The 27,043-nt window shown below is 37.5% G+C and overlaps 1 protein-coding gene across 5 annotated transcripts in view; it reads right to left on the bottom strand.

Annotated features, from left to right (window-relative positions):
- The window catches only part of Ubap2 (ubiquitin associated protein 2), a 112,796-nt gene that overhangs the window by 73,483 nt on the left and 12,270 nt on the right, over window positions 1–27,043 (bottom strand). For 2 of the 5 annotated variants that reach the window (XM_047525218.1, XM_047525219.1), the window contains exon 2: window positions 12,593–12,723. The exons of 1 other annotated variant lie outside the window; for it this stretch is intronic. In XM_047525218.1, the coding sequence (XP_047381174.1) occupies window positions 12,593–12,682 (90 nt within the window). In that variant the 5' untranslated portion in view covers window positions 12,683–12,723. Of the gene's footprint in view, window positions 1–4,600; window positions 6,198–9,175; window positions 9,213–12,592; window positions 12,726–27,043 lie in introns of those variants that run through there. 2 more of the 5 variants (XM_047525220.1, XM_047525223.1) reach the window with 2 other exon arrangements.

The raw sequence follows: 27,043 nt of genomic DNA, 5'->3' as shown, positions 1-27,043 counted from the left end.
AAGAAACTGAAACCTACCAAATTTTAAGTTTGTATACTTTTATAAGTACACTTTTTAAAAATACCAATTATTGAGCTCAGGATGTAGCTCAGCATAGAGTACCTGCCTACATAGCATGGAAGATGCACTGGGTTTTCATCCCCAGCACCAAAAAACACAAAAATATTAGTTATTCACCTTTGAAAGACTGATAAATACTCTTCAAAAATATAATGGCCATAAAACACCATGAAAAAACAATCAGAGACCAAAGAATCAAATGAGAAATGACTACTATTTGGACTAGATTCTAGAACAGAAAAAGGGCACTAGTGGAAAAAAACAATCAAAATCCAATTAAGTTCTAAATTTAGTTGATGTTATGCCAATATTATCATCTAGAATTGACAAATGACTGATACTAAATCTAATCAAACAAAAATAACTTCAAAATTACAGACATTAAATTTAAAATCCAGTACTACCACTTCAAAAATGGTGAAACTTGTCTGTTAGATATCTAAAACCAAAACTTAGAGATCAAAATCAAGGAGCTAAAAGTGTGGTTGGTGGTGCGGGGTGAGCCAATATTTTGGCCCTTGCCCTCTGAAGTCATTCAGAACTTTAGAAAAAGATAGGACTCCTCTAACAGGCCCTGCAACTTCAGTGAGTCACCAGACTTCCCCATTAGAGGGACTGTGAGAACCGTAGGGAACAGGAAGAAAACCAGTGCACAGTCTCTGCAAGGAGAAGGGTCACGGGAAAGGGAACTGTCCCTGAAGCTTCCAAGAGAAGCCACATGGGGTCAGCAAGACCTGGACCCATCCTGGCAGATGACACAACTGGTAGGGGAAGCCAAGGGGCTTCTCCCAAGTTCCCAAGAGTGACCTCTGACGAATCTCTGCTGACTCAATACCTTTTTTTTTTTTTTTTGGTATGAGGGACTGAACCCAAGGGTGCTTAACCACCAAGCCTCAATTCCGCCTTTTTTAATGTTTTGAGACAGGGTCTCGCTAAGTTGTTTAGGGGCTTACTAAGTTGCTGAGACTGGCTTTGAATTTGCAATCCTCCTGCCTCAGCCTCCCAAACTGCTGCATTACAGGTGGTGCCCACCTTGACCAACTTGGTCTTATTAACACCTTGCAGGAGAATATAACCAAAACAATCACACAGTTTGGTTTGGTTTTCTTTTTTGTGGTTTTGTTTTGTTTTTGTACTGGGGATTTAACCCAGGGTCACTTTACCACTGAGTTTATCCCTAGCCCTTTTTTTTTTTTTTTTTTTTTTTTTTTTTTGAGACAGGTTCTCACTAAATTGCTGAGACTGGTCTTGAACTTGTGATCCTCCCACCTCAGCCTCCCTGATAACTGGATTACAGACGTGGACTATCATGACCAGCTACACGTAGACTTTTAAAGAAAAAAAGACAATGGCTCTTTTAATGTAACTTGAGATGTACACTTATGTCACTTTCTCCCACAAGTAAAACTGGGCAGTTACCAAGAAAGTGTTAACAAGAAACTATCAAAGTCACAAGTCTGTTCTAAGTAAATTTGAGAACTACAAATTTTCCTAATCTCCTACATAAGTATACTCTATTTGTTTTTCATTGGTATGATTATTCCTGATATTTATCCCTCAGATTGGTCTAAAGATATAATGTAGCACATAAAAAATTCTAATAGGCTTTACCAAGAGTGTTCTAAGTAAAACAACTAAAGGTATCCTTCTGCTAACATAAAAGTAACAATAAAAAAGTTGTTTTGTATAAATCTGATGACACTCCACAGCTCAAGGGACACCTGTGCATTATAAAAACTAAATGTTGTATACGTTTTTAACAACTCTGCTGATGTTTCCAAAGCCTCAATGGCCTCCACTTACAAATCAATGACATGTCAGACCACCCTTTAAACTCTAATAAGTTACTATCTTTGTGATCCTCAGAGACTGGCTGATAACTCATTATTTTTGTGCCAATAATTTATAAAAATAATACTTTGCTGTATTGTTTACTGTTCTCCTAGTATGATCTCTGCCCCATATACCTTTTCCAGTCACCTGTCAACCACCATTATACACCTCTGGACTACCCCCATAGGCAAGACACCCAGAGAGTTCATTAACCTCCACATGGTTATGGAAATACAATCCTCCATGAAGCTCCTTCCTAACTTTTACCAAGGCCCTTTAGATAGAGACACCTCCCTCAGAGGTCCTGACTGGCACAGTGTTCAACGCCCCTTATCATGAAGCCGTCTGAGTAGTCATCATCCATTTTCCCCTAATATCAGTCAGGTACTTCATCAGAGGGAGTAACATGATACAGAAAGACAGGCCACCCATAAGCAGCCAGGAAAAGGGTCTCAGAGAAGAAAAGGAAGAAGAGAGAACTGGAAATCAAAACTTCTGATCCCAGCTATTCCTAGACACAAGCACAGTAACTTAATGGCCCCTAGACACAACCAACCACAAAAGGTACTTCTTCTTGTGCCAACAAGAGACTTCAAAGTCACTTTTCTCCAGATTTAAATTGGCCCCCTTTCTAAATCCTATATCCCACCAATCATCCATAAAGACAAATCGAGTCCATAAAAACCCCCTAGACAACAGAAACCATGGCATCCCTCTCTTGGGTCTCCCTCCCTCTTCAGGGGTTCCGCTTTCTTTCTGGTACTCTAATAAGTCCTGTTACTTTGTTTTCAAATAAATATAAGAATTGATAAGTGATAGTTAGACACAAGTTAGCAAACCATGGTCTGGAGTTTGTTTTTGCATAGTAGGTCAATCTGAAAAGATTTTAACTCATTATTTAAGGGGGAAAAAAAGAATCTACAACACATTAGATGAGGGTTGCAGAGCAAAAAATACATACTGATCCCTCAAAAAACGTTTGCCATCTCTGCATGTAAAATGTTTAAAAAGTAGCTAGGTGACTATATCAAGATCTCTGCATTTTTTAAATAACTTTTTCACAAACATTATAATTAATAGTTATCCCCCAAAATCTATAATTAAGAAAACAAAAGACAATTACTTACTCTATCAAATAGTATAGGAAAGACCTTTTTATACAAAGAGTTCAAGTAATAAATGAAAAAAGAAATTCATTTTTAGTCACTATTTTTAAAACATTAATGGTGGTACTTCATTGATATTTTAATATGTATTTCTCTAAGACTAATGAAGTTAAGTGAAGTTGAGGATATTATCACCAAATCTTTCAACCTTTTTTGTTATTTTTGTTTTGGACAGCACCAAAAATTGAAACCAGGGTGCTTTACCACTGAACTACGTGCTTTTTTTTTTTTGGTAGTTACAGACGGACAGCATGCCTTTATTTATTTTTATGTGGTGCTGAGGATCGAACCCAGTGTCTCAGATATGCTAGGCAAGTATTCTGCCACTGAGTTACAACCCCAGCCTCAATCCTTTTTACTTTTTAGAGAGTCACTAATTTCCCCAGGCTGCCCTCAAACTTATGAAACTCCTGTCTAAGCTAGGATTATAGGCATGCATCACTGCACCAGTATAGTCCTTTTAGAAGGCATTAATTTCTTTACTGTTGTTTCAAGAATTCATCACAGGGAGTGAGCAAATAGCTCATCTTGTAGAGTGCTTGCCTAGCATGTGCAGGGACCCGAGTTCGAATACCCAGCACCTCGGAAAACAATGTGATGGCTAAAAAGAATTCATCGCATATTCTACAGACAAGTCTTTTATCAAACAAGCTTAGCAAAGATTTTCTCCCAACCAGTGACTTATCTTTTCATTCTCTTAACAGTCTTTTGAAAGAAATTTTCAAATTTATGGATCAAACCTTTGTTTTCAATATTAAGACATCTTTTACTAATCCAGTGTCACAAAGATTTTCTCTACAAACTAAGTTTTAGGGGCTAGGATGAAGCTTAGTGGTAAAGCTTACCCAGCATGCACAGGCCCTATGTTCAATCCCCAGTACTGCAGAAGAGAAAACTAAGTTTTAGGGTTATGATTCATTTAAGTTCAATTTTTTCCCATAGTTTGAGGTACAGATCAATTCTTTTTTCACCCCAAATGGTTATTCAACCATTTCTACAGCACTTGATGAAAAGGCGATTCTTTCCCCGCCACACTGCCTTTACTCTTCATCAAAGATCAGTTGTCCAGGTCTGGGCAGTGTAGCTCAGTGGAAAAGTGCTTGCCTAGTATGCACGAGGTCCTTGGTTTAATCCCCCAAAACAGAGGTAAAAAAAAAATTGTAGTGTAACCATTATAATGTCATATATCTCAAATAAAAAGGAACTACTGATAGATGCAATGACACAGATGAATCTCAAAATAATCAGGATTAGTAAAGGAAATCAATAAAATTGTAAAAAACAAAAACTAATCTAGTGACAAAGCACTTAGTACTTGCTTCAGGATGGGGAAGACAGTAGGGAGACAATACAAAGGGACAGAAGGAAACTTTTGGGGGTGATGACTATGTTAACTAATTGTAGTAATAATTTCACAGGTATATACCTATGCCAAAAATTATCAAATTCTACTCTTGATATAGCAGCTCATTCTTTGTCAATTACACCTCAAAGAAGCTGCTCTGAAAATGACAAACTGAGCTGGGCATGGTAATACACACCTGCAAATCCCAGAAACTCAGGAGGCTCAAGCCGGAGGATCTCAAGTTCGAGGACAGGCTGGATAACTTGGTGAGTCCCTGTTTCAAATTCTAAAAAAAGCTGGGGATATAGCTCAGTGGTAGACGGCTTGCCTAGCATGTGCAAGGCCTGGGTTCCATCCATGTCTCAGTCCGAAACAAACAAAAAGACTAACATCAATTTTCAAACTCAATGACTTAACTAGACATCAAACATCAACAGCTCTGAACATCACAAAAAAGATGCAACTGAACATTACATGCATATTGGTGAAAGATGGTAAGAGTATAAAACATAAGCCTGATCAAAAGTATAAGCTGTGCCATCAATTAACAAGAAATACAGAAAACAGATTAACAATATATGATATCATATGTACGCTGTGGATTTCAACTGAAGTTCCTGGCTCATAACTCTCTCATCAAGGCAGATCACAAAACTAGAGTTTCTCTTTAACTTTCTCTTTCCCAAACTGAGCCACAGAAACTCTAATCTTCGCCCATGTTTTTGTCCTAGAGCTGGCCATAAACAAATTCTCTGATCTATTCTTGTCCAGATAGTAGTTCATAAGACACATCTCATTCCTGAGGCATCCTGCTAATACCCTGGAATAAGGAATACTGCCAAAGCCAAAAAGGTGAAGTAGACACACCTTGATGGACCCACCCACCTTGTCTATAAGCATTGGATCATACCCTTTTTGTCTAATCACATTACAACACAGGTGTCCATGCTTCAATAATGCCCACACAATGAAATCTACATACAAACCCAAAAGGACAGGGTTTGGAGAGCTTTCAGAGAGCTGAACCTGGACATTGAATTGAAGCTCTGAGCCCATTCCAACATACCTTGCCCTATATCACTTCATCTGTATCCTTTGTAATCTTCTTTATAATAAACTGAAAAAGCTAAGTAAGTGCTTCCATGTCAAGTTCTGTGAGCTGCTCAAGGAAATTAATAGAAGCTGAGGAGGAATTTGTAGAAACCTTGATTTGTACCTTGTAATAAGTAAACTTCCAGCAATCTGGGGCTTGCAACTGGTATCTAAAGGTGGAGTAGAGTAAATAGCCTTGGGGACTCAGTCCTTATCCTGAGGGATCTGACAATATCTCCGGAGAGAGTTAGAACTGAATTGGATTAGAGAAAACCCATCTGATATCTGCTGAAGAATAACGGCTTGTTGGCTAGTGGGGAGAAATCCCATACCTTTTGAGGTCACAGTAGTCTTCAATGTTGATTCTTGTGGTGTAAAAACGATGGAAAAATGGGCACTTCGTTTTTATGACAACCATTAAATTTATCCATGAATATAAAATCAGTAATAGCCAGATTACTGAATCGTAAGGTGCATGCTCCAGGTATTTTAACAGAAAAACTTTACACAAAAGAAAGGATGAAACAGAGGGGGAACCAACAGATTATAGTAATTGTGATTATTTTTATTTTCATAATATCTAGGAATACAATGAATGACAAAATTCTAAGAACTTCAGAAGCCAAAATAAGAGCTAAGGTGTAGCTCAGTGGTAGACCTCTAGACTAATACATGCAAAGCCCTGGGAACGACACATAGCACTGCAAAAAAAGAACAAGGAAATCACAGTAGTTACTTTAGGGATGAAAGAAGGGATTAAAATTGAGAAGGAAGGCTAAGTGTGGTAAGCACACACCTAGAACCTGAGCTACTCAGGAGGCTGAGGCAGGAGGCCAGCCCAGAGAACAGAGAAACTGTGTCTCAAAATAAAATTTTTTTAAAAAGTTTTTTTTAGAGGGCTAGGAGTGTAGCTCAGTGGTAAAGTATCCCTGGGTTCAATCCCCAGTCCAAAAAACAAAAGGCCTGAATTTATGGAAGGTATTCACAAACATTTCAGAACATTCATTCTCAAGAATTGGTGTATTCTGGGACTGGGGCTGTAGCTCAGTGGTAGAGTGCTTGCCTCGCTCGTGTGAGGCACTGGGTTCAATCCTCAACACCACATAAAAATAAAAAAAGATAATGCCTCCACATACAACTAAAAAAAATTTTAAAAAAGAATTAGTATATTCTGTTCAAAATTTGTGAAGTACATAAATATATTGAAAGGAAGTCACAGAACTGGGGGGAAAAAAAGAAAGGAATTCTTTAAAATCCTAGAAGGAGTAGGTTGTGAGGGCACATACCTGTAATCCCAGTAACACACGAGACTAAGGCAGGAGGTACAAATTCAAGGTCTCAACAACTTAGTGAGACTCTGTCTCAAAATTTTAAAAATTAAAAAACGAACTGGGGATATGGCTCAGTGGCAAAGCACCCCCAGGTTCAATTATCAGTACCCAAAAAGCAAAAGAAGCTAGGCATGGTAGCATGCTCCTCTAATCCTAGTTACTTCAGAGGCTGAGGCAAGAAGATCACAAAATGCAGGTCATACCCTGGACAATTTAGCAAAACCTTTCAAAATGAAAAAAAAAAAAAAAAAAAAAAAAAAATTAAAGGGCTGGTGATGTGGCTCAATGCTAGAACACTCCTGGGTTCAATTACTAATACTGCAACAACTAAAAACAAAAAAGAACTGGAATATCCTACCTGAAGATGTAAGTATTAGTAATTTCTTGAGAGTGGATCTGTGATAATTTTTATGTTTCTCTTTTCTTTCCAAGTTTCTAATTTGAAAACATTTATTTTGTAATTAAAAAGTTATTTTAAATGAGTAAACAAGCTGGGCATGTGGCACACACCTGTAATCCTTTCAACTCAGGAGAATCACAAGTTCAAAGCCAGCCTCAGCAACTTAGCTAGACCCTGTCTCAAAACAAACAAAACACACCAGGGATGTAGCTCAGTGGTTAGGCACTGCTGGGTTCAACCCATTAGCAAAAAAAAAAAGAAAAAGAAAAAGAAAACACCAGGGTTAGGGCAAGAGATTAACAAGGTGAAAATGATCAGTGGTATACAAAGAAAACCACCAGAACTCTAAAGTAGGCATATTGCTTGTGCAAAAGAAAAAGAGGCTTAGAGGATTTATTCAATGGTAGAGTGCTTGACAAGCATGGACAAAGGCCTGGGTGCAATCCCCAGTACCAAAAATTCAAAATAAAATAAAATTATTGGTATTACACTCAAGTCAATGATAACACATGTTGGAGTGTTTAGGAAAAAAGAACACTGAAGTCTTACTTTGAAATGCATCAAAATTTAAGATTAAAAAAAACAAAGACAATGACAGCTAAACAGACAAAGCAGTATACGAATATTTACAGCATACCTCGACTTTTCTTTATGTTTAATTATTTACATAATAAAATGCTAAGGCAGTACCAATTTCAACAGATAGGGAAAGCAGTCCTAAAGGAGTCCAAAAACAGGAGGGAAGGGGAGAGTTAATCGGGAGCTAAAATAAAGAGAGAGAAAGAGAAAAAAAAATTCTAAGAAAATGAAATCATGTATCAGTTGTGGACAATCATTCACTCACTCCATGGTGAATTTATTACAAGAATGTGCCTGATTCAAGATGTTTCAGACAGAATACACTGCACATAGAAATAACAAGGTATAAAACCAAGCCCAGAAAGACTGGATGAAATCTTTCTGAAAAGTGGTATGAAAAGAGGTGAGAACAGCAACAAATGTTGGCTTTATAAACAATGATATACTATTTGTTTTGCAATGCTGGGGTAACCCAGGGACTTGTACATGCCAGGCAAGGACTCTATCATGGAGTTATACTCCCAACCCAAGGCAGCAATATTTATACTTTAACACTGTGAGAACCGTCCATATTTTATAAATGTACACAATTTATAAAAACAAATCTTCCCTGATTCTATTAAGACATTCTATAAAATATTATGAAAAAAGAACTTGAATCAACAGAACCTGGCATAGGTTTTAAGCAGAACAATTACTAATGGCCTTATGCATGCTAAGCATGAGCTCTACCTCTGAGTTATACCCAACCCTCCAAATATTTCTAAGTTTTCATTTTGATACTCTGTCACCCACAAATTGTTTTAGGTGGGTAATGCTGGGGATTGAACCCAGGTGTGCACAACCACTGATCTACATCCCCAGCCCTTTTTTCATTTTGAGACAGGTTCTCGCTAAATCACCCAGGCTGGCCTCAAACTTTCTATCTTCCTGCCTGAGCCTCCCAAGTAGCTGAGATTATAGGCAAGTGCCATCATGTCAGACTACTTACACATTTCCAACTCTAAAATCACTACTCATTGCTATATGTAAATGCCAATCAAAAACAGCTTTTTCGGCTTAAGTAAATTATGACTCATTTTTTGCATTTCTTTTCAGTGATATCATCTGTTTTAACCTAACAGGGTAGAGACTAGACAATTTCTGAAAGCACAGCTGATACACTTAACAGCTGTTAACAAGCACAGTACTGCAACATTAGCACTAGCACATTAATAAAATGTAAAATTTTAATCAGAATATTAAATGTCTTCCTTTATAAAATAGCCTACATACCTTAGTCAAGAAGAAAATACTTTATTAAACACTTCAATAAATATTTGATAAATAAATCACCAAACATAAATTAAGAGTATAATAGGGAAGTTACCAGGCTGAGCTCTAGAAGTATCAAGAGGTCTGTACAGCTTGGGGAAAAAAGAGGAAAAAGCAGGGTCAACTGGTAATTCCATGTTAAACAAGGTAAGTGCACCCTCCCCATTAGTGACATCCAACAAGTCAATTTTCAAATCGAAAGGAAGTATGGCCAAGAAAAGCATCATCACTGTCTTCCTCTGGATCTTTCATCCATTCGTGTGGCTTAGAAGGGCTAAGCTGCTTTCACAGTTTAAAAAAAAAAAAAAAGTGTTGATAGCTTTTCTAATGAGCCAAATGTTTTTCATAGAATTTGTCACCCAGAAAATTTGGAAAATATAATGAAGTAAGGTTATTTTTGCAAATCATTCTTGTACCCACCAAAAATGAACATTAACATAGTCTACTAGCCTTTTTTCATTAATACTCAAAAGTTTTGCTACAATTTTACATCTTTTCTCAGATGAACAGAAACCATGCATTTTCCATGACATTTTATATCAGAATTTTCAAGTATTATTATAATTACTTTAAAATTTATGTGGAATATACAATAAACAGAACACAAATCATCTACAACCTTACATGACATTCAATAGCTTTCCATCATCCTGCAAAGTAAATATCATATGCCATTTTATATTTTAAAAAACTAGTTTGTATCTCCAACATGACTTTTAACCAAGCAATAAAAATTATCACTAGAATGAGACAAACATATCCTATTACATCATGATAGGATAGATTAAGATCAATCAGATCACTTATACATTATTTATATCAAAAATGTATAACCCAGTTCTAATCATGAGTAAATACCAGACAAACCCAAGTTGGAAAACGCTGTACAAAGAAACTGGCTTATTTTTCTTCAAATATGTCAATGTTGTGAAACTGAGGAACAGTTTCACATGAAGCATCTGGAGATGTAACTCAGTGGTGTATGCTTTGCATGCATGAGGTCCTGGGTGCAATCCCCAGTGCCAAGAGAAAGACTGACAGAAACAGAGAGAGATTGAAGAGAATAGACACCTAAATACAATAAATGATTAAGTACTTAGATAAAAGACATTATTGGGACAATTTAGGACAAATGTAAATAAAATGGACTGCAAATTAAATAATGACTTAATTTTCTTCTTTTGAGATAATTTTACTGCTTTTATGCAAAAGAAATTCACTTTTACAAAAAACACATTAATGTATTTAGGAGTGAAGAAGTATCTTGTCTCTATTCTCAAAGAATTCAGGAGGACTAAGGGTATAGCTCCGTAGAAAAGAGCTAGAGCTTGCCTGGCATGTTTAAGGACCTGAGTTTAAACTTCACCACCACCACCACCCAAAAAAAACGTAGAACTGTGGAAATGATGGGAAAAGAGACAAACTAAATATGGAACAGGACTGGGAATATAGTTCAACTGTAAAGCACCCTTGGGTTAAAAAGTAAATGAAATAAAGAAATTTATCCAATTAGTAACATGGGTAAACCCAAGATCCAAACCTAGGCTTATATGGAATCAAAAGAGCTCTCTCTTAGCATGCAACTTGGATAGATCATCTCAGAACACCCCTACCTCTAGACATTTGGAAATGGGAAAATAGGGCTAAGGATGTAACTCAGTAGTTGAGAGCTTCCCTAGCATGCAGGAAGCCCTGGCTTCAATCCTCAGGAACACACACAAAACGAGTAACATCTTATAGAAAAAAGTCATTTTACGAGGTATGGTGGCACATGACTGTAATCCCAGCAATTCAGGAGGATCAAGGCCAGTCTCGGCAACTTAATGAGGCCCCAAGTAATTTAGACAGAAACTGTCTCAAAATAAAAAATAAAAAGGGCTAGGGATGTAGTTCAGTGGTAAAGTGCTCCTGGGTTCAACCCCCGGTACCACTGGAAAAAAAAAAAAAAAAAAAGTCATTTTGTTTCCAACTTAAGTTTACTTCCTTAGAAAATATTTTCCAGGGGGCTGGGGATATAGCTCAGTTAGTCGACTGCTTGCCTTGCAAGCACAAGGCCCTGGCTTCAATCCCCAGCACTGCCAAAAAACAAACAAACAAACAAAAGTAGTTTCCAAATGGGATTAATGTATAAAGGGAAGATGAACAATTTTTCATTCTTTCATGTGTGTGTGTGGCGTGCGCATGAAAGAGAGAGAGAGAGAGAGAGAGAGAGAGAGAGAGAGAGAGAAGAGGGGGAGGGAGAGGGGGAGGGAGAGAAAGAGAGAGAGAGAGAATGTTTGTGTGTAGTGCTGGGGATTGAACCCAGGGTCTCCTGCATGCCAGAAAAAATCAGTCAGTCAAAGGCCAGGGATGTAGCTTGATGGCCAAGTGCTTGCTTAACACCAATATGTGTGTGTGTGTGTGTATGTAAATAAATAATAAATAGAAAACCCTTTGTGAGGAAGGGAATACTCCCCCCTCCTCCAATTTGGAGGCTAATTCTTCTTGTAAATAATCCCAAAGACTTTGCTTGGGAGGCAAGGAATGGGGTAACAGTTTATGTTCCCAACACTTCACCTTGCTCTCCTTCAAAAATATCACTTTTCATTTTTAATGATCTGCTAAATAAAAAAGGTTTTAAGAAATTTTAAAAAATCATTTTATTTATTAGCAGGGTTGCACCGATGATTACTCCTAACTTCTATTCATAAAATAAATTTTTTCTTAAGGACTATAAAAGGAGAGCCTAGCCCTCAAAGTTTTCCAACAAAATTTTCTTGATCAGTTTGAATAAACATCACAGCCATGTGTGGTGGTAGAGGCCTATAATCCCAGCAATTTGGGAGGCTGAAGCAGCAAATTTAAGGCTTGGCAATTTAGCAAGACCATGTCTCAAAATAAATAAAGAGCCAGGCAAGTAGCACAATGGTAGAGCACCTCTGGGTTCCATCTGTAATACCACAAAAGAAAAACAAAAACAAAAAAAAGCACTTGTAACTATCAAGGGATAGTCAACATCCATCTAAGTTGTAATGGAGCAGATTAGGTTTATTTACCCACTTGCAAACTGCCTCTGAAAAGAGGTTTGCCAATCTAGTCAATAGAGTATAGAATGTTAACTGTATCAGGTACTATGCTTAGCATTTTATTTGAATTATCTCACTTCATTTAAAATTAAGGACTGGAGGTATAGTTCAGGGTTGGAGTACTTGCCTACCACAGGAGAGGCCTTGAGATTCATCCCTAGCACCATCCAAAAAAAAAGGAATGAAGGAAGAAAAAAAGGCAAGAAACTGACTTAGTAACAGGTAGCTGGAATATGGGATTAATTAGTTCTAATAGAACAGCATCTAATTGTACCTGAATCAACAATATTACTTTTTCCTATTTACTATCTGCTTTTTAAACAGGAGATCTAAAATGCTGAAGTTTCCTACAAAAGAAAACATTAAATCATGTGTTCTCCCTTAATTTTGTTTCCACAAAAACATACCTGTACCACTTGTTTCTGTGGTTGTGTTGCTTGTATCTGTGTTTTTTCCCGAGCTCCTCGGCAACGGTCATTGCTCAATGAAGTCATCATGTACAGTATATACAAAATAGCGTATGTACAAAATAGAAAATCTGCAAGAAAGTAGGAAATCATGCAAATCATGGTAAAAGGCAAACATAATTCAGAGGAAAAGAAGACACATAAAACATTAAAACCTCCCTGGAACACAAATTTTCAAGAAATAGCACTTTAATATCCTAGATTTTGCTTGTAGCACTTTGGAGGACAGTGTGACAAAAACTGAACAAGAATCTTAGCAATGATAAATAAAAATCTGAAGGACAAATAATTTTAACTAGCAACCATTTTTACCACTATAGATAGCTACTGCTACTTGTAGTAACTACAAGATTTTAACCAGCAAAAAACAAAATTCAAAATGTGATCTAAGAAACAAGGTAAAGCTAGGGATATCAGTCAGTGACAGACAGCTTGCCTAACATAGGTGAGGTATAGGTTATGAACCACAGCATTCCAAAGAGACAAAAAACAATTGTGCAAGCCAGGCAAAGTTGCACACACCTGTAATCCTAGCAAATGGGAAGGCTGAGGCAGCAGGCTGTAAGTTTTAGGCCAACCTCAGCAACCTAGCAAGACCCCGTCTCAAAATAGAAAACAATAAAGGGTTGGGGATGTGGCTCAGTGGTAAAGCACCTCTGGGTTCAATCCCCAGTATCAAAAAATGAAATAAAATAAAACAATAGTGCATAAATTCTCCTTCATTTATTTAACAATTATTTACTGAATAGCTATTAAGTGCCAAGCACATTTATTTTGGGAGGTACGAGAGATTGAACCCAGAGGCACTTTACTACTGAGTTACACTCCCAGTCTTATTGAGGCAGGGTCTCACTAAACTCCAACTTGCAACCCTCCATATCAGCCTTACAGGTTGCTGGAATTGTAGTCATGCACCACCAAACCCAGTAAAAATCCATAAACTTTCAAAAAAAAGAAGAACATGATTTTCAGAAGTTACTACTTCACCTTTTTGGATGGCTACAAACAATTTTTTTTTTTTTTAATTTTAAAAACAGGGCCAGGATTTCAAAAATTAATGATTTTTTTTCCTTAACTAGGTGATCATACATGGGTCTTTTGTTCTTTATAATTAGGTTGTGAAAATATCATACACCATTAATCACACACTTCTATCATACTATAAAATCTAAAACCAAAATACATATTAAAACCTATGTCAAAATAAAATATTCTACTCAATAGTAAAATTTGAAAGCAATATATATTTGAAAGACATTGCCTTTTAAAATTAAAAAAAAAAAAAAAAAATCGGTCAGGGCAAGCCTGTAATCCCAGCCACCCCAAAAGCTTCAAGACCTCAGCAACATAGTGAGAACTGTTTCAAAAACTAAAAAGGGAGTCAGGCGTGGTGGCACATGCCTGTAATCCCAGAGGCTAGGGAGGCTGAAGAGGCTGAGGCAGGAGGACTGTGAGTTCAAAGCCAGCCTCAGCAACTTAGTGAGGCCCCAAGAAACTCAGTAAGACCCTGTCTCTAAATAAAACATAAAAAAGGGCTGGGGATATGGCTCAGTGGTTAACTGTCCCTGAGTTCAATCTCCAGTACCAAAATAAATCAATTAATAAACAAATAAATAAAAGGGGGGTGAGGGATGTGGCTCAGTGGTAGAGCACCTGCCTAGCATGCAGGGAGCCCTGGGTTCAAATCCCAATACCACAAAGAAACAAAATTTAAAATAAATTAATTAATTAAAAGGGTGGGAAATGTAGCTGAGTGATAAAGTATCACTGGGTTCAATCTCCAGTATTGCAAAAAGGGGAGGGAAAAAAAATACTTGGAATATTTGTGGGGGAGGGGGGGCCCATGTACAAAATATCTGGATAATTTCTTATCATAATGACCTAGAAGTAGTGGGGGAGGAACAGAGGTTTGAGGCCAGTCTTAGCAACTTAGTGAGATCCTGTCTCAATATAAAAAATAAAAAGGGCTTGGCACAATGGCATACACTTGTGTGCCAGCAGCCCAGGACACTGAAACAGGATCATCAGAACTTAGCAAGGACCTAAGCAACTCAGTGAGAATCTGTCCAAAAAAAAAAAAAAAAAAAAAAAACAGGGAGGGGAGTGGGGGGATAGCTGGGTTGGAGTTTAGAGATGTGTCTTAGTGGTTAAGGGTCCTTGGGCTCAATCCCTGATACCAAATAAATAAATAACCTAGAAGTATGAATAATTCTAATAGGTTAGGTCATTTAACAAGCCCTTAATTCTCTATCACAAGTCCCTTTAAATAGTCTAGTACAAGACTACAGATTTTCCTAGTATCTATTTTTTTTTATTTTTTTATTTTTTATTTTTTTTTTTAGTTATAGATGGACACAATACCTTCATTTCACCTATTTATTTTTATGTGGTGCTGAGGATTGAACCCAGTGCCTCACACATGCTAGGCAAGTACCACTGAACTACAGCTGCAGAGCACAAGAGCAAATGTGTGCGTGTGCACACACACACACTTTTTTTTTAAGATGGGGTCGACTACAGATATGAGCGCTATGGTAGAGCATTTGCCTACCATAGGCTCTGGGTTCAATCCCAGAGCACCTCAAAAATAAATAAGACATGGTGTCTCACTATGTTGCCCGGGCTGGCCTAGAACTCCTGGCTCAATGATCAGCTTAACTCAAGTAGGACTACAGACACACTGTGTCTAGCACTCCGAAACTATGTGTGGTGCTGAGAATTGAATCCAGGACCCTGCATGCTCAGGAAGCATTCTACCACTAAGGCACACCTACAGCCTTAATACTTTCTATACATTATTTTCCTTTGAATTCTTCAATACTTATCTTTATATTCTACCTATTCTATTTCTTCTTTGGCTTGCCTTCCTAACCTTAATATTTTCCTAACCTTAAAAAATAAAAAAAATAGGGGCTGAGGTTGTGATTCAGGTGGAGGATTTGCCTAGCATGTGTGAGGTACTGGGTTCAATTCTCAGCACCACATATAAATAAAAAATATAGGTCCATCAACAATTAAATAAATAAATAAATAGAGACTGGGGTTGTGGCTCGGTGGTAGAGTGCTTGCCTAGTATGTGTGAGGCACTGGGTTCAATTCTCAGTACCACATAAAAATAAAGGAATAAAATAAAGGTCTATCAACATCTAAAAAATATATAAAAATAAAAATAAAAAAATAGCCAGGCACCATGGCACACACCTGTAACCCCAGCAGCTCGAGAGGTTGAGGCAAGAAGACCACAAGTTCGAAGCCAGCCTTGGCAAAAGTGAGGTGCTAAACAACTCAGTGAGATCCTGTCTCTAAATAAAATACAAAATGGGGCTGGAGATGTGGCTCAGTGGTCAAGTGCCCCTGAGTTCAATCCCCAGTATTGAAAATAAATAAATAAATAAATAAATAAGAATAAAAATACAGGGCTGGGGTTGTAGCTCAGTGGTAGAATACCTGCTTGCCTTGCACATGTAAGGCACCAAGTTCAATCCTCAGCACCACATAAAAATAAACAAAGGTATTGTGTCTATTAAAAATTTTTTTAGTTGTACATAAAGTAAAATGCAACAGAACCTAAAACATGTATATATTCCTAACCTAACACTGTAAACATAACTAGATGTTTGTTTCCTTCATTCAGTAGATGCCAATATAAGAGGAATTTGATAAACCTAAAGAAATGACATACATGTTCAAGGCCCTGGGTTCAATTCCTAGTACCAAAAAAAAAAAAAAAAAAAAATCTGTATTAGCTGTCCTGATATTTACTTATTTTCTCAATAAGTCCTCTGCTAACTAGATTGCCAGTCTGACATAGAAATAAAGGTCACAGGCATACTATTGCATTGCCTTTCACCTTATAATACCAATTCACATTATAATAGACAATTAACTAGACTATCTCATATGCTCAAAAGTCTAGTTTAAAAGATTTTACTATATTTGCAACAGCCTCTCAAGTCTCTGAGTATCTACTTTGCATCCTATTTTGAGTTTTAATAACTAAGATTTTGTTCGTTTGAGTTGACTATTTTGGTTGTATTATATGAAAGAAAGTCAATGACATGATTATATTATTTTTAGAACTTTTCTGGGTTTAGAGGTCTCATGAATAAATGCAAATAAACAAGTACTTTCTTAAAACTGTGAAGTTTAATACAAATACAAAGCATATCTATATTTCTGAGGTGAAGGGAATCCATTTTGTCTAAAATCACCTTCAGCACTAACGCCCTGTAAATCTATCTTAGTATTATAAAATTAAGCATGCAAGTCAGGCACAGAGGTGCATGCCTATATTCCCAGCAACTTAAGGGCTAAGGAGGATCCCAAGTTCAAGGCCAGCCTCAGCAAATTAGTAAGACCCTGTCTCAAAATAAAAAGGACTGGGAGGGGACTGGGGCTGTAGATCGGTGCCAGAATGCTTGCCACGCATGTGTTAGGCACTGGGTTCAATCCCCAGCACCACATAAAAATAAAGAAAATAAAGACATGCTGTCCATCTACAACTACAAAAAAGTTAAAAGGACTGGGAGGGCTGGGGATATAGCTCAGTTGGTACAGTGCTTGCCTAGCAGGCACAAGGCCCTGGGTTCAATCCCCAGCACCACCCCCGAATCCCCCCCCCCAAAAAGAAGACTGGGATGTAGCTCAGCGGTGGATTGTCTCTGGGTTCAATCCCCAGGACTGTAAAAAAAATTAAAAGAATCAATAAAAAATAAATTCAGACAAATTAAAGCAAATATTCAATCCAAACATACCAGTTTGAGTGGTGCTCTTAGGAAAAGAAAAAACATTTACATGAAAAAAAAAATCAATTGTTTGCTTACAGATTCCAAACAATTCTGTTCATTGAAATGTTTCTTTTCCCCCCACTGTTTTATACTATTGTTCATCAGTGCTCCATTTATGAAAATAACCTAAGAGCACTAAAAATAACAAAATGTGCATTTCTCCTTACAGGAGGGCCATCTGCTGATAAAAATCTACACGAATAAAAGGAATATACTTACACTAAAGTGAATTGAGTTTTTTTGAAGGGAGCTACAAGGGATTGAACTCAGGGGCACTCAACCACTGAGCAACATCCCCAGCCCTTATTTTGTATTTTATTTAGAGACAGGGTCTCACTGAATTGCTTAGCATCTCGTCTTTGCTGAGGCTAGCTTTGAACTCATGATCCTCCTGCCTCAGCCTCCTGAGTCACTGGAATTACAAGCGTGAATTGAGTTTTTAATTTACAAAAAATATTTCTATTACAATTAAACATAATATTGGTTACATAATATACACCTTAATATTCATTTGTCAATAAGGAAAATCATAAGCTTCAATGTATTTCAAAATATTAAAATTTTACTAATTTACCAAGAACATTAAAACTTTATCTCTATTCCAAATATCAATTTAGAGTAAAATATTTCATAATGAACATAATTAGGTTATGAATAACAACCAAATTCCATGTGACACATAAGTGCTTTGCCCATTTTATGTTTAAGAATTATTTGGAAACAACTTTTTCCTTCTTAATATATTGATCTACATTACATATTCATAAATAATTTTAGAGAAAAACCTTCCACTTAAAGGCAGACGCATCTCTTAGAAAACAAAAGCATTAATGGCCCTAGATCTAGCTCACAGGATATGCACATCAACAAATTTAGACAAGTTTGTTGTCTGACAACCATGGATCTACATACTAACAATGAAATGTCAGAATAGCTGACTTCCTATTCATAGAGTGTCTCAGCCTGGCATAATAGCATGCACCTGTAATTCCAGCAACCAGAGAGGCTGAGGCAAGAGGATCACAATTTTGAGGCCAACCTCAGTAATTTAGCAAGGACTTTAGTGAGACCCTATCTCAAAAACAAAAACAAAAGCTAGGGATGTAACTCAGTGATAAAGAATCCCTGGGTTCAATACCCAGTACCACAAGAAAGAAAGGGAAAAAAAGGAACATTGTAATGCAAAAATTATCCAACAAAACTTTCAGGGCTGGGGATACTTACTAGGTATGCATGAAGTCCTCAGTTCTATCCCCAGCACTTTCCCTCCACGAATATATATATATATATATATATATATATATATATATAGTTTAACCAATCTTTCATATAAGAGAGGTGGTATGCATTTGTTCCACTTATTCAGGAGGCTACGGCAGGAGGATCACTTAAGGACAGGAGTTCCTCAACAGCCTGGGCAACACAGTGACATAGTGAGACCCCATCTCCCAAAAAAAAAAAAAAAAAAAAAAAACCAGACTCAGCTATAGAACTGAAGAACAAATATGGGGGTGGGGGTGGAATATGACTAAAATCCTCTGGAAAAACAGACTTCAGAAGATACATAACTGGGCTAGGTGCACGCCTGTAATCCCAGCGAGTCAGGAGGCTGAGGCAGGAGGATCCCAAGTTCAAAGTCAGCCTCAGCAATAGTAAGGCACTAAGCAACTCACTGAAACCCCATCTCTAAATAAAATACAAAGAAGGTGTGTCCAGCTACAACTAAAAACATAAGGACTGAGGTTGTGGCTCAGTGGTAGAGCACTTGCCTACACGGGTGAGACACGGTGGCATGGGTAATACTCAGCCACACTTAAAAATAAATAAAGGTATTGTGTCCATCAATAATGGAAAACACTAAATAGACATACATATACATATACATACACACACACACACACACACACACACACCACACACACACACAAAGTATAGGTGTATGTATATATATAAAGGATGGCCAGGCATAGGATGACAAGGAAGATCCCAAGTTTGAGGCCAGCCTCAATTTAAGTGAGACCCTGTCTCAAAATAAAAAATAAAAAGGGCTGGGAAGCTGAGCATGGTGGTGCATGCCTTTAATCCCAGCAACTTGGGAGGCTGAGGCAAGAAGCAAGAGGATTTCAAGTTCAAAGTCAGCTTCAGCAGCAACTTAGCAAGGCCCTAAGCAACTTAGTGAGACCCTGTCCCAAAATATATTTTTTTTAATTATTAAAAAAAAAGGGGGGGGGGGCTTAAACGGTTAGGGTGTAGCTCAGTAGTAAAGTGTCCCTGGATTCAATCCCTGGTACCAAAAACAAATAAAATTAAAAATAAAAAAAAATCTTCAACTAACATACTATACTCTCTATGGGGAAAATATGTAATATCTACTGGAAACTGAACTATGTATAGTAACATAATTCCCTCTTGAGCTGGGAATGTAGTTTAGTGATAGAACATTTGCCTATTATGTTTGAGGCATATCCAACTCCAGCATCATCAAAAAAGAAAAAAAAACTTGCTTCTGCACAAGGATCCAGTTGCCAGAACTTATGAATTCAGTTTACACTTGTGTTCCATCCCCTGTATCACTCTCCACCCTCAAGAGCTCTACTACTCCAGAACAGGTTCCAAGAGAATTCTTAGAATAGAAACAGACAAGAACAAGAGATTCTAAAAATAATCCAGCAAAAATTCAAACAAGCATATCTCAGGTTCTTGCACTGCAGGAAGCACATCACTCAAATATATCCAGTCAAATTTTAAAACCCTTATTGACTCACTTCATCAAATTAAAGATATGATACATTTTAACACAAGTAAGAACTGCTGCTACATTTTTAGCTTCTTCAGGTGTTTGCATATTCTTTTCTTTGTCAATACTGGAGACTATATCCAGGAGAGATCTACCACTGAGTTATTTAACCCTTAACCTTTTTTTTTTTTTTTTTCTTTTTTTGTACCAGGGGTAGAACCTAGGTCCCTTAATCACTGAGCCACATCCCCAGTCCTTTCCTTTATGCTTTATTTTGAAACAAGGTCTCACTAAATCAGTAGGGCCTCCTTAAGTTGCTGAGGTTGGTTTTGAACTTGCAATCCTCCTGCCTCAGCCTCAGGAACAGCTGAGATTATAGGTGTGCACTGCACCCAACTTTCAAGTATTCTTTTGAAGATTTAATAACAGTGAAACATTTGTGTTTTCCAAAGGTCTCAATCTAGAATGAACACTGATTAACTGCAACATGAATTTCTATAAAAGCTTATATAAACAAATAGCCAAATCCATCAGGACACTTAACTTTGAGGCATACAAAAAACACTGTTGGGAGTCAGGTGTGGTGGCTCTCACCTGCAATCCCACCCTGTAATTCTAGCTACTCTGAGTCAGGAGGACTGCAACTTTGAGTTCAGTGTGGGCAATTTAGTGAGATCCTGTTTCAAAATAAAATTTTAAAAACTGGAGGGCTGGGGATATAGCTCAGTTGGTACAGTACTTGCCTCACATGAAAGAACCCCTGAGTTCAATCCCCAGCAGCACCAAAAAGAAAAAAAAACAAAGATTGGAGGTATAACTCAATGGTAGAGTACTTTCCTCACATTCATAAGGCTTTAAGTTCGATCCCTAGTACTGGGAGCAGAGAACACTGCTGGTCATGTGGGGTGGTCCAAACCTGCAATCCCAGCAACTCAGGAGGCTGGGGCAGATTCCAAGTTCAAGGCCAGTCTGGGCAATTTAGCAAAACCCTGTTTCAAAATTAAAAACAAACAAACAAACAAAAAAAGAGCCAGTGATGTAGCACAGTGGTAGAATGCATGCATAAGAACCTAGGTTCAATCCCTTAGTACCACACACAAAAAAAGGAATCAGGATATAGCAGCTCAGAGACCCAAGCACCTGCACAGCATGAGGGAGGACCTGGGTTCAATAATCCCCAGTACCACAAAAACAGAAGACCCACAGAACCACACACCTATAGTCCCAACTATTCAGGAAGCTGACCTGCAAAGACTGTTTAAGCCCAGGAGTTCAAAGTCAACCTGGGCAACATGATAAGGCACTTTACCAAAACAAATTGGTGCAGTCACTCTGAAAAGCAGTATGGAGATTCCTCAGAAAACTTGGAATGGACCCACCTTTTGACCCAGTTATCCCACTCCTCAGTTTATACCTAAAGGACTTAAAATCAGCAAACTACAGTAACACAGCCACATCAATGTTTATAGCAGTTCAGTTCACAATAGCTAGATTGTGGAACCAACCTAGATGCCCTTCAACAGATGAATGCATAAAGAAACTCTGGTATATATACACAATAGAATACTATTCAGCTATAAAGAATAATATTATGGCATCTGCAATAAATGGATGGAATTGGAGAATATCATACTAAATGAAATAAGCCAAGCCCAAAAAAACCAAAGGCTGAATGTTTTCCCTGATAAGTGAAGAATAATATATAATGGGGGTGGTGGGGTGGAGAGCGAGAGAAGAATGGGGAACTTTAGATAATGTAGAAGGAAATGAGAGGGAGGGGGGGTATGAAAAATGGTGGAATGAGACAGACATCATTACCCTAAGTACATGTATGATTACATGAATGGTATGAATCTACATCATGTACAACCATAGAAACGAAATGATGTACCCCATTTGTGTACAATGAATCAAAATGCAGTCTGTAAAAAATTTAAAAATAAAAAAAAAAGAACAAAACAAAAAAGGAATGCCAGGCCTGGTGTGGTAGAACATACATTTAATTCTAGCTACTCAAGGAAGTTGAGGATCACAAGTTCAACCTGGGAAATTTAACAAAAAAAAAAAAAGTCTGGAGATGTAGCAGAATACTTGCCTACTATGTGGGAGCTTCTACGATGAACCCCCAGTACTGTTTTAAAAAAACAAAAAAAATGGGGCTGGGGTTATAGATCAGTGGTAGACCTAGCACATGTGAGGCACTGGGTTCAATCCTCAGCACCACATAAAAATAAACAATAAAGGTATTGTGTACCTCTAGAACTAAAAAAAAATATTAAATTAAATTTAAAAAAAGAATAACCGGGGCTGGGGTTGTGGTTCAGTGGTAGAAAGCTTGCCTGGCATGTGTGAGGCACTGGGTTCGATTCTCAGCACCACATATAAATAAATGAATAAAAGTTTATCAACATCTAAAAAAATATTTGGGAAAAAAAAGAATAACCTCAGAGATGCTATTTACTCAATCACAAAGCCAATAAATACTACAGGGATTACCACTTTGACTAGCAAGGGTAAGAACAGGTCCTCTGTATGTAAATTCATTCCAAAATGTCTAAAGCCAATAAGCAATGATACATTAATAGCAGCAAAGAAATGGTGTTTACTATGCACCAGACACCATTTTAAGAGTTTTATAAACAGTATTAAGTCATTAACCTTTCCAACAACACTCTGAGGGACATTAACACTACTACTCCCATTTTACAATCAAGAAACTAAGATATAAAGAGTCACAGCTAACAAAGTGCTAAAAACTAAAGATTCAAACCCCAGCCATCTGGCTCCATAGTCTGAGCCATTATGCATTATTATAGTCCCCAACTTGGTTTATCAAGGCAGCAAAACTGCATACCATCACATGCATAGCTCCCGTCTGATGAGAAAAATCTGTTATGCCTCATAATCTCACTAAGCTCCCCAGTCTTCCAGATACCACAGGTACTCTCTTTGAGTCTATACTGCTGTTTTTGTGACTGGTTATGCATTATTATGTTTAATTTCTAATCTGTGTCTTTTTTTTTTTTTTTAATTTAGAAAGAACCATTACTCTCAACCTTTTTCTGTGTTACTAAATTAATGTTAAGAGATTAAGAATCTTTCTGGGGGCTGGGGTTGTAGCTCAGTGGTAGAGCTCTTGCCTACCATGTACGAGGCACTGGATTCACTCCTCAGCACCGCAAAAAAATAAATAAATAATAAAAAAAGGCATTGTGTCCATCTACAACTAAAAAAAAAAAAAAAAAAAAAAGGATACAAATATTTTTTTAAAAAAAATCTTGCTGGGTGCAATTGTGCACACCTGTCCCAGCAACTTGAAAGGCTGAGGCAGGAGGATCACAAATTCAAGATCAGCAACTTGGTGAGACTCAAAAAATAAAGGGTAGGGGATGTATCTCAAGTACTCTGGGCTCAATCCCCAGGACCACAAAAATCAATTCAGGAGGCCCAGAAAAGCCAGCAAAAGGAAGTCTACCCACCCAATCCACAAGAGAATAAGACCACTAGGATTCCAAAGTATTCAACTAGGAGCCCTAATTCCATGTACTGCCCTGCATGCCAGAAGCTGACTAAGCTGATACTTTTATTCTCCACAGCTGCAGAGGGCAGGGTCAGACCTCTAGCAGCTGGTAGACAAGGCTGAACTCTCCTACACCCACACTTGGCAAACAGAAACCACAATGTTATCAGCTGTCCCATGCACATAACCCGCCCACAGAAAAAATGAGTGCTGAACTCGAACATTACAGAACATCAAATTTTATTTGGTACAGTCACACTTCGGGTTACCTAAGGTCAGGGAAAAGTATTTGATTGCCTACAGCTACTTCAATACATACATCCCATTTCAATCCTGTTTTCTCAAGGTTTTATTTTTTTGTTTTGTTTTGTTGTTTTTCCTGTCCTGGTATTGAATCCAGGTCTTCACAAATGCAAAGTAGGCACTCTACCACTGAGCTATATATCCCCAGACCGTAAGACCTGTGTTTAACCCAGCAGCTACCTAGTATTCTTTGTCTCCAGTTCCTTGAAAAGTCCATCATCAAAATCAGTCATCATCCTAACTTCTAACAGATCTCTTTCCAAAAAAAGAAAAAAAAAACCTATATTATATATTATTGCACAAAGCCTATCAAGTTATAAACACACTACTTCAGATTATTCAAACAAGTGACTCTCAAATACCAAGAGAATATCTTCATTGAAAGATTATTACTCGCCGGGTGATACCCGTTATCACAGCAGCTAGGGAAGTTGAGGCAGAAGGATCAAGGATTTTAAAGCCAGCCTCAGCAAAAGCAAGGTGCTAAGCAACTTAGTGAGACCCTGTCTCTAAATAAGAAGTACAAATAGGGTTGGGGTTATGGCTCAGTGGTTGAGTGCCCCAGAGTTCACTCCAGACCGATAGAAAAAAAAAGATAACTATCAACAGATGAGGATGAGAAAAGAATCTCCTTTAAAAAAAGGGCCACAATCAGATCAAAATATTTTCTATAAAATACCCACTTACATGAGTATATTTAGTAACATCCTTATGAATTCAGTATTTATAATTTTTGTTAAACACACAAATCTGGGACTTTTCATTGTTTTCCTTTATACCCTACACCATTTACATTAGATTCTGTTCACCTTCATATGTATTACCATCTGGACTTGCTTCCCAGAATCTGCAACCATTCACATTCACAACAGAATACCTACATTCTGCTTTTTGCTTCCAATGTTCATTTCTGATACCTACCAGGTTCCTCAGCAACTCCAGTAATAACTACTGTATATTTATGCTATTACCTCCTGTCACATTCTGATCCTATGATGGCTCAATGGGCCTAAGAAACCAACAAATGACAAAGTTAGCAGGAGCCCAGAAAAACATCTACTCCATGAAACACTAGAAAGCCTCAACCCAGATTTGTCATCATTAGCTTCATGTGCCATTACATCTATGTCCACATATTAATACTGACAATAACTACATAAGCATCAGGAATTCCTCATTATCAAATGAACCTTAAAATGATGGAAGGGACTTCAATCCCAGTTTCATGGGAGGCTGAAGCAGGAGGATTGCCAAGTTCAAAGCCAGCCTCAGCAACTTAACAAGGCCCTAAGCAATTTAGCAAGGCTCTGTATCTAAATAAAACATAAAAAGGGCTAGGGATGTGACTCAGTGGTTAAGTGACCCTGGGTTCAAGCCCTAGTACCAAAAAAAAGAAGAAAAAAAAGTCTGAAACCAGCTGTTTCACCTCAGTGAGATTCTGTCTCAAAATTTAAAAAACAAAAACAAAAAATGCTGCTGATGTAGCTCAGTGGTAGAGAACTCACCTAGCACCAATGGGTTTGATCCCCAATACTGAAAAAACAAAGACTGGAAGCTGAGTACAGTGGCATATGGCTGTAGTTCCAGCTACTTGGAAGGCTGATGAAGGACTGCAAGTTCAAAGCCAGCAACGTAGCAAAACTCCAATTCAAAAAATAAAAATAGGGGGCTGGGGATATAGCTCAACTGGTAGAGTGCTTGCCCAGCATGCACAAGGCCCTGGGTTCAATCCCCAGTACCACAAATAAATAAATAAAAATAAAAACTCTAGAAGAGTGGATTACTATTCATCACCGTCTCTAGTTGCAAAATATAATCATTTAGGAAATTTCTAAAAAAAGATGACTCCCATGTTCTACAAAAATCAGAGCTGGGCACTATAGCACATGCCTGCAATCCCAGTGGCTCCCGAAGCTGAGACAAGAGGAAGGATTGCAAGTTCAAAGCCAGGCTCAGCAATTTAGTGAGGCCTAAGCAACTTAGTGAGCAACTTTTTTTTGTCTCAAAAAATAAACAGGGCTGGGGATAGGGTGCAGTAGTTAAGAACCTCTGGGTTCAATCCTTGGTACCAAAAGAAATAAAGAAGGTCTGGCAGGCTGGGGTTGTGGCTCAGTGGTAGAGCACTTGCCTAGCAAGTTTGAGGCAGTGGGTTTGAGTCTCAGCATCACATATAAATAAATAAATGTCCACTGAAAACTAAAAACAATTTTTTAAATTTTAGGAACAAAAAAAAAAAAAAAGACCTGGGGATGCAGTTCAGTGACAATTTAGTTTTTTTTTTTTTTTTTTTTAACTAAAACTATATAAAGCTCATGGATTAAACAGAATAAATTTATAAATTAAAAAAAAAATTAGAAAAAAAAAAAGGCCTTGGATGTAGTTCAGTGACTTTTTTTTTTTTTTTTTTTGTGGTGCTGGGGGTGGAACCCCGGGCCCTGTGCTTATAAGGCAAGCACTTTACCAACTGAGCTATCTCCCCAGCCCGTTCAGTGACAATTTACCAAATTTGAACATTGGTCAAATTTCCAGTACCCCCCCCAAAAAAAAAATCATGCTCAGAACAGAATCCAGATATTAATATTGTTTTCAAAAGTTAGCCAAGCAGTTCCCTCAAAGTTCAACAGTTACCAAAAAAAACAAGCAATTCTACTCTACATATCCAAGAGAACTGAAAACATGCTCAACAAGAAATATGTATTAGTCATAATAGCCAAAAGTAGAAAAAATCGAAATGTCTATCAACTGATGAATAAATGAAACATAGTATAAATGCCTAATAGATTTTTTTCATAATACCTTTGTTTATTTTTATGTAGTGCCAAGGATCAAACCCATTGCCTCACGTGCTAAGCAAGTGCTCTACCCCAGCCCCACAACAGAATATTATTAAAGTAGTAAAATGAAGTTCTGATGCATGCTACCACATGGATAAATTTTCAAAATATCATGCTAAGTAAAATAAAGTCACAAAAGAACATTTAGGGATATCGTATGATTCCATTTATATGCCATATTCGGAATGGACAAATCCATGGAGACAGAAA

The sequence above is a fragment of the Sciurus carolinensis genome, chromosome 14 (genome assembly GCF_902686445.1).
Source record: "Sciurus carolinensis chromosome 14, mSciCar1.2, whole genome shotgun sequence".
NCBI classification, from domain to species: domain Eukaryota; kingdom Metazoa; phylum Chordata; class Mammalia; order Rodentia; family Sciuridae; genus Sciurus; species Sciurus carolinensis.
This window is presented reverse-complemented; position numbering and strand designations above follow the sequence as displayed.